We start from the raw sequence: 11,285 nt of genomic DNA on the forward strand, positions 1-11,285 counted from the left end.
TGCTAATTGGGAACAACTCGCACGCGCTTTCAGTTACGAAGACGTGGGATTCATCAATCCTAAGAACACAGGTGCGAACAAATCTGCTGTTTTTGAACACGTCATGAATCTGACGTAGACTTTTCTTAGGAACCTTCTTAAGAACATATAAGAGAAAACTTAGGAAGATATTGGTGAATGAGGCCCAATAAGTCTAACACCTCCCTCCAGTGACTTGCTCCATCACTGTTCTCCATGTTGTAGGCCTAGTCCAGTTTTTAATGTTACTGTCGGTGTCTAGGGCTAACTCCCGCCGGCGTATAATTGGGACAAATGTCGATGTAGATTGACGTAAAAGTCGCATCAAATCCTCCTTGGTTGTTCACACTGCAACCAAATGTGTATTAATCCACAGCTGAAAATAGTCCCCAACAAATGCACTATTTATTCCTGTTTGAGCAATGTAGGTTTTTTTAAAAGTGTACGTCTTCAGTAGGAACAAATGTGCTTGGGACGGAGAGCCACAGACAGGGTAGGGAAGTCTGAACGTACTGACAGATAAACTGCTGCTGCTGCTTTTTTTATGGAAACTGTTGACAATAAGAAAACTATAGAATAACACCGGCCTCATCCTTTAAATATGCAAATGAATAATGAATGACAGTGAAACTGAAATATGTAACATTAGTCATATATGAAGTCATTTCTGTTTTATACCCACTGGTAGAATTTGGTAGCATGTCTTCTAGCTGCTGGAGTTGGTGGAGCAGTAGTGAAAATAGGGCGAGTGTGTGGTCCTTCTGCAAATGTTTCTCTCTCTCTTTGTCTGTCTCTGTCCACAGGTCAAGTCTGTCATCAACCTGCTGTTTGCTGCCTACACAGGAGACGTCTCTGCACTGAGGAGGTGAACTGCTCAAACTCTTTTTCACATTTACTAAAGTTAATCAGCCTTATTTCACTTTGGTCACCCTTTGGACGTCCATTCCAAATAAAAGTAAACCGTGTGTAATTATGTATTTGCTGACGCTCACACAAAAACAGAGAGATGGTAAATAGCCTCCCCAGAGAGGACATTTTGCCTCTCCTCTCTCAGCTTTTCACTTTGGTGATCTCAGGTGGCAGCAATAGGAACCTTTAAAAGTCCCATGACATCGTGCTCTTTGGATGCTTTTATATAGACCTTAGTGGTGCCCTAATACTGAGGAGGAGAGAGGGTGGGGGTGGCCTTGACCAACTGCCACTTTGCTCGTTTGAAAGACATGATGTCTCTCTCTCATGGGTGGGCCAAATTCTCTGGGCGGGCAAAGCAGAGAAAGGGGAGGTAACCTTGCTCCTTATGACCTCATAAGGAGAAGATTCCTGATTGGCCCATCTGAGCTTTCATTTTCTCAAAGGCAGAGCAGGATACCCAGGACTCGGTTTACACCTATACCCATTTCTAGGCACTGGGCAACCATAGGCAGGCTGGGGGAACTCATATTAATGTTAAAAAAAACTCATAAAGTGACATTTTCATGCCATGGGACCTTTAAAACAAGTTTAACTGATGGGTGGAGTTTTCTTGTATCCTTAAGGTCATGTCACCAAGGGGGTAAGCGTCTGTCAACAACCCGCAGCTCCTATGGCGCCATTTTGATGCTAACAAGCACTCACCTGCCGTTAGCATCCCATTGACTCCCATTCATTTTGACGTCACTTTGACAGCGAATAACTTTACATCTGAAGCGTTTAAAGACTCTATTTGTCCATTGTTTATTTCTAAAGAAACACAACAATGTATTAAAGGCTCCATTACCTTGTATCTCACATTATGGCTCCGTAGCAGATGTTTTTGTAAAAGTATGCGTGCGGGCCGGTTGGCATCGATGGGACATCATGGTGCATTTAAGTAAACCTTGTAAACTCATGGTGCATAAAGGTGCAAATAAAACATGTTGTCATTGTTAGAACTGTAATAGAATATTAATTAAGTACTTATATCGGTACTCTGTATTGGCAGGTACCCAAATGTAAGTACATATTATAATTTTGGAAAACAGCATAGGCCTATATTTGGAGGAAAAATGCCAACATTTTAGTGTTATATTGGCTGATAAGGTGTGTAATTTTGCAAAGAAGGCAATTATCTACAAAGTGCTGTTGTGTGTGTAGGTTTGCGCTGTCATCCATGGACATGGAGCAGAGGGACTACGACTCTAGAACGGCCCTCCATGTGGCAGCAGCTGAAGGTAACGTTCAGCCTAACGGCAACCTGTTAGTCTTTGCAGACACTGCAGCTGTCATTCCATGTTTGTCATTCAGTGCAGTTCCAAATGTATTTGACAAGGGGGTGGGGGGGGGGGGGGGTGACCCGCTTTTTGGTCCATGGTGACCAGGCGTACCCGTTTTGGGTGGCCTGTCCCTGTTAATGTGCGTTAAAAACACATAGCAAGCCTTGCGATTTTGATTAAAGTGTTGTCAGGAAAAACCTGGGTAACAGAGCTGACGTCTCAATGGCGTCTTGCTTGCTTTTGACGCTCTCTCTCTCTCTCTCTCTCTCTCTCTCTCTCAGTTCTTTTTTATACCGTCTATAATCACCTATCTATATCCTTTGCGTTCCACCGCCGTGATTGCTCCGGTACTGCAGGAAATTCTGTGTGCAGTGTGCATCCAAATCTCATTATTATCATTTTTAATCTGGCTTTTAATTTGGAGTAATGTTATAGCCTCGATTTTAAATCATTGGGTTTTACATTATTATTTTCTATCCCTGGTGTTTATTTGTATTTCATTTTTAATTCTATTGACTTTTATTGATTGATTTTTAACATTTTAGTGTTGTAATTTTTAGCCTTGCAAAATATTATTAATTGTTGTTGGCTATCTTTGTTTTTTTTTATTTGTTTTTTATTTGTGTTTCGATTTTGCTAAGTGAAGTCTGGGTGCATGTTTGTATGAAATGTGCTATATAAATAAAGTTGAGTATAAAATAAATAGACCAGTGTATGTTTAACCCTGTCCACATATTTTGTGTACTTTGGGTTTGGGGCCTTTTTTCCAAAACATGAGAAATGTTATTACTACAGCATACATATATTATATATTTTATATATTTATCAATGGGGTGCTTCCAACTTTGTGGCAACAATTAAAGGAAGGCCCTTACCTGTTTTAACGTGACCGATGAAATGTGGCTGGCTGGGAGGCTGTGATAGCAGCGTGTCAGTGTCCATTATAATTAGAGTTAAACACAAACCCTCTTCACAGTATAAGCATTTACATGAATGCGTTGGATTTCTGACATGTGCTCTGCTTTCAGGACACACAGAGGTGGTGCGCTTCCTCCTGGAGGCCTGCAAGGTGAACCCAGTACCCAGAGACAGGTGAGTCCAGACTGACCACTGTCATCATCTGCACCTCTTCCTTCTTTTTATGTAGCAGAACTTTCACATGTCAGCCTCTCTTCATCTCACGGCTTTCTCTTTAAACTACACATGTCAATCCCTTCTTCCTCCTGCTTACATGCTGGGGGGTCCGATCCAGGTCATACTCTTTTCTCGAGGGACTATAATGGCAGGTTCTGATGCCCTTTGATTAAAAACCATATGCTTATTCAAACATTTCTGCTGACCATTTCCCAAATCAATATAACAACAACGACATAATGTTAGATGCTTTCAAACTTGAATATAATGTAATATAATGCATGAGCACAACGCATGTTATGATGCTGGTGACTAGAGATGTAACGATGCAAATGTATAAACGATTGAGATTTAAAAAAAAATATTATCGCGATGCAACTTTTAAAACGGCCCAGGGCGTAATCTGCTTTTGATTTCACGTTTGACTTCAGACGTCTTCTCAGTTTAGTTATTTGAAGAGATTTTTATTTTATCTATTTAGTTATCTCAATGTGGGATTTGCTTAAAGAATCAAATTATAATTTTTTTATTTTATTTTTTTATTGAAGATAAAATAAAATTTCAGTTGCACTTCTGATAAGGGAACACATCGGTTGTTTTGCACAGTTTATATAAACAAAGCAATATTTTTCCGTCATTGGTCTGCAGCTCATTCCGTTTAAAAAATCCTGAGAAAATCGTATCTTGAACTTAAAATCGTATATTGAATCATCAGTTGAGTATACCGTTACGTCCATACTAATGACCAGTGAAATCTAGAGCCAGTAACGTCTGTATTGGGTTAGTCTGGCATTGCAGACCTATCTCCACAGCGTTGTGGAGTAAGGTCTGGCTCCACCACACATACATTCTGGGATTTCTTTAAACCAATCACAAACGTCTTGGGCGGTGCTAAGCTCCGGACGCAGCGACGGTGGCTCTGCTAAAGAGTCTCAGGAAGGAACTTGTTTTGGTGGAACATTTGCACCCGGCCAAAGAAAAATAATACAATATTAAATGAAGTTAACTTTTCACACAAAACAGTCCTACAGAAAATGGCCCAGTCAGATAGTAAATGTCGTAAACATAGGGCGTTTTCACACATACCTCGTTTGGTCCGGACTTTCGGACTTTTTAGTTTGATCCGAACCAAAATTACAGGTGTGAAACCTCACCATCAAAAGACCAAATTTTGGTCCGATAAAAAGAGGTGGTCTCGGTCCGGACCAAACTGAACCATGGTCCGGTTCGTTTATAGTGTGAAAGCATTTTTTGGATGGTTCGGACTTTTGGACCAAATACAAGAAGCTCTGGCAGGCTCTCCTTGTGTTACAAGACCGGGGAAGCTCCTTTAAGGTGCTTAGTGAGAGAGAGGGACGGTGAATGCGTTCAGAGAAGACAGCTGTCGGCTATCAGAGCAGAGAATACATCAGCAGTTTATTTGTTAAGTGGTAAATGTACAGCGTAGGTTTCAGTTTGTCTCTGAATAAATTCTCCAGAAAGAAAGTTCCCGTGTCTCACTTCTCAACATCACAACAAAACAAAAAGGGCCGCGGCAGTAGGGGGAGAGCAGCAGTCAGTAGGGGGAGAGCATCAGTCAGTAGGGGGAGAGCATCAGTCAGTAGGGGGGGAGCATCAGTCAGTAGGAGGAGAGCAGCAGTCAGTAGGAGGAGAGCAGCAGTCAGTAGGGGGAGAGCAGCAGTCAGTAGGGGGAGAGCATCAGTCAGTAGGGGGAGAGCAGCAGTCAGAAGGGGAGAGCATCAGTCAGTAGGGGGGAGAGCAGCAGTCAGTAGGGGGGAGAGTATCAGTCAGTAAGGGGGGAGAGCAGCAGTCAGTAGGGGGGAGAGCAGCAGTCAGTAGGGGGAGAGCAGCAGTCAGTAGGGGGAGAGCAGCAGTCAGTAGGGGGGAGAGCAGCAGTCAGTAGGGGAGAGCAGCAGTCAGTAGGGGGAGAGCAGCAGTCAGAAGGGGGAGAGCAGCAGTCAGTAGGGGGAGAGCAGCAGTCAGTAGGGGGAGAGCAGAGAGAGCATATGAGAGGACGAGGAAGCCCTTCAACAAACCAATCAGTTAGAAGTATCTGGAGACGTAGCTCACGTATGTGATAACGGCAGGACGTAGGTTTGTCACGTATAGATCTTTAGTGCGCTTGCAAAACTGCAGTGTGAAACCACAACTTACCGGATCAAATGTATACAATGTAACAAAAACATGAACCTTGGTTCGGACTTTCATGTGTGAAAACGCCCATATTCTTTGTAAATCTTTATGTTTTGTATTTTGGGGTGTTCCGTATTCCGTAGTGAGGATTGTGGGTAACTTTAGCTTCCGTTCTTGGTGTTAGCCGTGCTGCTGTAAAGACATGCTGTTGGGCTAATAAACGGTTAATATTCCGTCGTAGTCCGTTTTTTTATTGTTATATCTAGTTACATGAAACGGTGACGAATATTACTCCTTACAATCATTCCCTGAAAGAACCGAGCAGGCCTGCCTTGTTGTACGATCCAAATTGTCTTCACAACTTGCCATTTTCAGCGTGTAGCTTGCTAGCTCAAAGTTTGTCGTTGTTTCCCGAAGCGAAGGGAGTTTAAAGGGATACGCCACCGTTTGTTGAAATAGTTCTTATCACGGTCTCCCCTGGCTGTAGAGAGGTGGGCCAACGCATTTTTTTGTCTCAGTGCAAGTAATTAGGTTGTTTTTTTTGTCTTTTGTTGGCTCACTTTTACTCACAACATGCTAACCGGCACCACAGGATTCCATTCACTACGCTAAGCTAACTAGCACCGGACTAAAACGATGCATGCACAAAAAATGCGTTGGCCCACCAATCTACAGCTAGGGGAGACCATGATAAGCCCGATTTCAACAAACGGTGACATATCCCTTTAAGAACGGCGACACGCAGAGAGAGCGGAAGGTGAGGGGCATCCAGACAATTATCCTGGAAATATACTTCCGTTGATCCAGACTAGTATTGTGTCAACTGCGCAATGATGTATACGGTTTGTGTACGCGTGGCCTATTTCCCACCCGGTGTTTTTTGCGGTACCAATGGGCCTATTTCCTTTGTACAGATGGGGGAACACTCCGATAGAAGAAGCGGTGCACTTTGGCCACCACGACGTGGTCACCATCCTGCAGAAACACAATGAGAAATACAGCCCGCCTGCTGGGGCTGGCGACAAGGAGAGTGCTGAGAAGAACCTGGACAGCCTGCTGTAGACCTGCTGCACACAACCAACATACTTTAGGTGGACCATTGTTCTTGAACAACTTTATACATTAGTGACCATACTTTGGATATGTGTGGTGAATTAGTTATTGTTGCTGTGTCCCGTCCGGTGTGCTTTGCTTTGTGGCTGTACGTCGCTGCTCTACTTCATATCTCTCCCCTGCCTCGATCATACCATGTTTAAACAAATGATACAATATCTGGACATCTGTAATGCAATGCTTACAGTATATTACTCATGTCACGTGTCGGTCAGAGGTGGGGGGGCTCTAGTGACACGACAAACTTGAGGACTTGAGACTTGACTTGGTATTCCAGACTTGAGACTTGACTTAGACTTGAGACAGGTGACTCAAAAGGACTTTTTATTAATGTAATAAAAATGCAATATTTGCTTTTTTCAAGCTATTGAGAAGTTACGTTTTGTTTTTGAAACATGACTGGGTGATTTTTTTTTGTGGAATGTTGGCAAACCTGGCAACCTTCCAGAGTGCAGCAGACCGGCAGAGGCCAACGAAGGAGGCAGGAGGGGCTAGTCTCGCCTTGGCCAGACTCTGGCATTCCTGCATAGGAGAAAAACCTGCTCTGGTTTATTGGTATTTCTGTAAACCAGTTACAATCCATCTTGGGCAGCGCTAAGCGCCGGACGGAGCCAGGGTGCCTCTGAAAAATAGCCTCAGGAAGGAACTTGTTTTGGTGGAACACGTGTACGTTCAAAAGTAGTTTTAGTCGTGCAACAGAAAACTCAGACTGGACAGATAGTCTAGCTAGCTGTCTGGATTTACCCTGCAGAGATCTGAGGAGCAGTTAACCATAGTCCTCACAAATCCACCGGAGGCTAGAACACCAACACAGAGGAACAATACGTGCGTCACCTGAACAATACCGAAAGTGGAACGTCGTCAATATATGCCGGGAGGGGCGTAATGCCAAAAATAATCAAATTTGGATTCAAGGATTATGTAGTCAATGGCCGTAGTAAGAAGAGAACAGAGGTGTGAAAGGTCTGCAGCTCAAAGATCACCGACACGACCACCACCACAACATCTGAGCTAACCTCAGCGATCACTACGAAGCCCACAAGGAAAGGGGCGTGAACGTGTCTGTTTAGCTAGGCGTAGCCTCAACAGGCTGGTTAAACGTTCATTTGGACCTACTTTAGACTGTATGACTTGACTTGTGACTTGCTTGACTGAAAGCAGAGACTCGACTCGACTTGCTCGATTCTCACTACGGTGACTTGAGACTCGCTCGTGACTCACTCCCACCTCTGGTGTCGGTACTGTAAATCACATCTACGGCATCCCAGGATATAGACTGTATCAAAGTGTATTAGTTTAGTTCCAGTGTAGTTCATGTTATACTGTTCTTTACCTAGAAATATTTGGGTTAATACTCCAATTGTACAATTGTATTAGTTTTGTGAGCTAGTGAGGTGTTCGGGAAATTCCAATATAAACTTTATAACGCGTCTGTGTTTGTGTAAACGTGTAAAGGCTCACAGGCATTAAGCTGACACTGCAGTAATGTGCCTGTCTGGGTTCCATATAGCTGCATCTATTCTCCGATTGTTCTCCTGACTGCTGCGAGGTCAGCGGCAGGTTTTATGAAGCTGCGTCTCCTTTGAAAGATTGTACTCCGAATGTATTTTTCAGTGGCAACACTTGCAATAGAAGCACTGTATTTATTTCACAGAGATACTTTTTAAAGAGTAAAATTCATTTAAAGATGTAAGATTGTGTCATGTTTTGCACCTGGGATAAAGGCAAGTTGGTTTCTTTATTGTTGTTGTCATAGTTACATTTTTTTCTGTGTGTGTGCACTGCTGGTTTTTAAACTTAGACAAAAAATGTTGATAATGTTCATAGCAGGTCATCTGGTTTTCTCCCACATCCTCCACAACCAAAGTCCTTATCGAATTTTAAATATCCCGGGACTCCACATGAAGAATACATACTTTTGCCTATTGGTTTCATCATAGGCTTCATTGGCCATCACATTGTTGGGTTTTCCTGCACAGAACCATTTCAGCAGCACCAGGACAATTTCTGAAACTTTTGACAATTACCAATCTGAATGGACTTCTTTCAGTAATTCTTACTTTAGTATTCCGATGTTACTTATGCAGTAGAAAGTTATTTCCAAATGCTATTTCACACACACCTAAACCAACGACAATGACTGTACTGTTAGAATGTAATGGGTTTTCCCCAATGACATTAAAGGTGCCGTAGGTAGGACTGTGAAGATCCAGGACTTAGCCAAAAAATGTGAATATCGACAACTTCTCAGTCCCTCCCTCCTTTCTACTAGAGCCCAAAGTGGTCTCCTAGGCCCTGCCCCCGACAAGGGAGAATGAATGCGTGTGCATGAGCAGTGATTGACACACAGTTAGACACCCCCGGCCCTGATTGGTGCATCTGAACATGGAGCGTGGATTTTTGCAAATCTCACTACAGGCTGGAGGTGGAGCCAGAGGAGCCGGATTATTTATTTTAATGACCTGCTTCATGTAGTTCTACTGGAACATAGGGTCAGTTTCAGCAAATATGACAGAAAGTTAGTTTTATAAGGCTTACCTACTGCACCTTTAAGTTTGAAAAATATATTTAATATATAAATATGAACAATGCATGCTGTGTAATTACTGTGACCTGAACTAAACAAAATCTGTCAACAGGATTCAAGTAATGCTACTGTAACATTCCTTATATATATATATATATATATATATATATATATATATATATATATATATATATATATATATATATATTTCACATACAGAATGTGATCTCATTCAAAATGTGCATGACTGCTTCAATTTCACAGTAGTGATTCTTGTTGTTTGATCTTAAAAGTCCATACGGGTCACTATGGAGCCCCAGAAGTCACAAGTGTCAATAACAGACTGCCAGATGATGATGAGTCAACATGTAGTTTTACATACTGTAAATGTGTATAAATTGGTTAAATAATTGAACAACAAAGTTATATAAATTAACTCCAGTCAGGTAACTTAAACAAATGCAGGTTTCTCCTCTTTAACTGGCTCTCTTCACTTCAGTAGCCCCTCAGTTCTGTTTCATCCTTACTAACCGCAAGAGGCAGCGCGCTTAACACGGAACTTTAGCAGTCATCCATCATTCTTAGAACCGTAGTTCTCTAGATACGATCATGAGAAAGGTTTGCTGAAAAAGCATGGCTGGGATCTGATACATGCCACATGTGTAGTAACCTTGCAGTCTGAGTTTTTTTCTGGCCTCCATTTTCCTTCTTTGCCATTTTGTTGTTAATCAAGTGGTTGGTATCATGTAACAGTGCATCTATGCCCACCACTGTTATTGACTACAGAGGGCCTATTCTTACATTCTCTCTCACACACACACTCACACACACTCTCACACACACACACACACACACACAGGCCTTCAACAATACTCAACCTTCTCCTGGTTTTAAACAAGGTGTTCAAAAACATACTTTTGTAGACCAAATTAGACCGAATTAACAGATTAAGGTGTCAGTAAAGTCAGTGGTGTAAGTGTGTGTATGAGTGTAAAATGCAGACAACGCATTCAGGTCAACTAAAGCAACACAACCCAACCAAAGGAGAAGCAAAGAGAGCTGGAACAGCAGAGAGAGCTCCAAGCTTAAATCGCCTTAGACCGAGAGAAAGATGCTGCATTCACACAATACAATCTCACGTCATAAATGCAGTCTCACGGTGGCGCAAATGTCAATCCATCGGAGAGTTCAGTAAAATAACAAAAAGGAGCAACCTCAAATGTTTAAATGCCTAATATGTTTTTTAGGATACAGTACATTAACATATATTATGGACTTTGAGTTTTTTTGATGGAAAATATGAATTTGGTGTTCTTTTCATATTATTATGAGTGAAAATATAGGCACATTTCACTCCTTTCGATTCAACCCGGGTATTAAAAATGCTAAACAAACATGTAATAGTGTCAGAAGACAGTAACTTGAAGTGCTGTGTCAGATACATCGTCAGCGATGCTCCATCCCACGTGTGAAATCTGATGGAGGGGCTTAAACTCACTCTTATGATACGTATACGTGACTCATCAGGTAAAACATTAGTGACACGTGTTGCTGATTGGACTCCACACTTACACAAGTGCTGAAACATGTGGCCAAGTACTACTAACTATACAAAAGGACACATATTTCAGTAGGTGTAATGTGCTGTGCAGCTCCTAGATTTTCTGATGAAATGTTACTCCTTAAATTGAACTGATTTCTTAAAGAAAAAAAAAGGCTTGGTATATTTCAGCAGTGCGAGCCTGTGTGTGACAGGTGATGTAAGGGTCAGGACACGAGAACAGGAAACTGAAAACAAGCAGTCAACACAGGGGGCCACTGAGTGTGTATGTGCTCCTCTGTATAAATCAAGTTGTTATTATAGGTTCAGTCCTGTATAATGCAGATGGTCTTTTTGCACTGGAATGTATTCAGACATGGGTTTATTTTAATAAACAAAGAAAAGAATGTATACAGTACAGTATGGAGTTTACACACACAGCATTGGATTTTAATCTTCTTCCTGAGAGTATAAAGTGATCATGTGCAAGTAAAAAGGTTTTCAGTTTATTTTAAAACAGTGCATCAGAAAATCCCCCCACATTTTGTTAGAACGACCTCTTAGATTGCCTGAATATCTTAACTTGTAG

General features: G+C 41.9%; 1 protein-coding gene across 1 annotated transcript in view; it reads left to right on the top strand.

Moving 5' to 3' along the window:
• glsb (glutaminase b) overlaps nt 1-8,370 on the top strand; it is a 54,489-nt gene extending 46,119 nt beyond the window's left edge. The window contains exons 15-18 of the mRNA XM_028590644.1: nt 822-883; nt 2,131-2,207; nt 3,278-3,341; nt 6,431-8,370. Of these exons, the coding sequence (XP_028446445.1) occupies nt 822-883; nt 2,131-2,207; nt 3,278-3,341; nt 6,431-6,578 (351 nt within the window). The 3' untranslated portion in view covers nt 6,579-8,370. The remainder of the gene's footprint in view (nt 1-821; nt 884-2,130; nt 2,208-3,277; nt 3,342-6,430) is intronic.
• The last annotated feature ends 2,915 nt before the right edge of the window (nt 8,371-11,285 follow it).

Source organism: Perca flavescens, chromosome 11, assembly GCF_004354835.1.
Source record: "Perca flavescens isolate YP-PL-M2 chromosome 11, PFLA_1.0, whole genome shotgun sequence".
NCBI classification, from domain to species: Eukaryota; Metazoa; Chordata; class Actinopteri; order Perciformes; family Percidae; genus Perca; species Perca flavescens.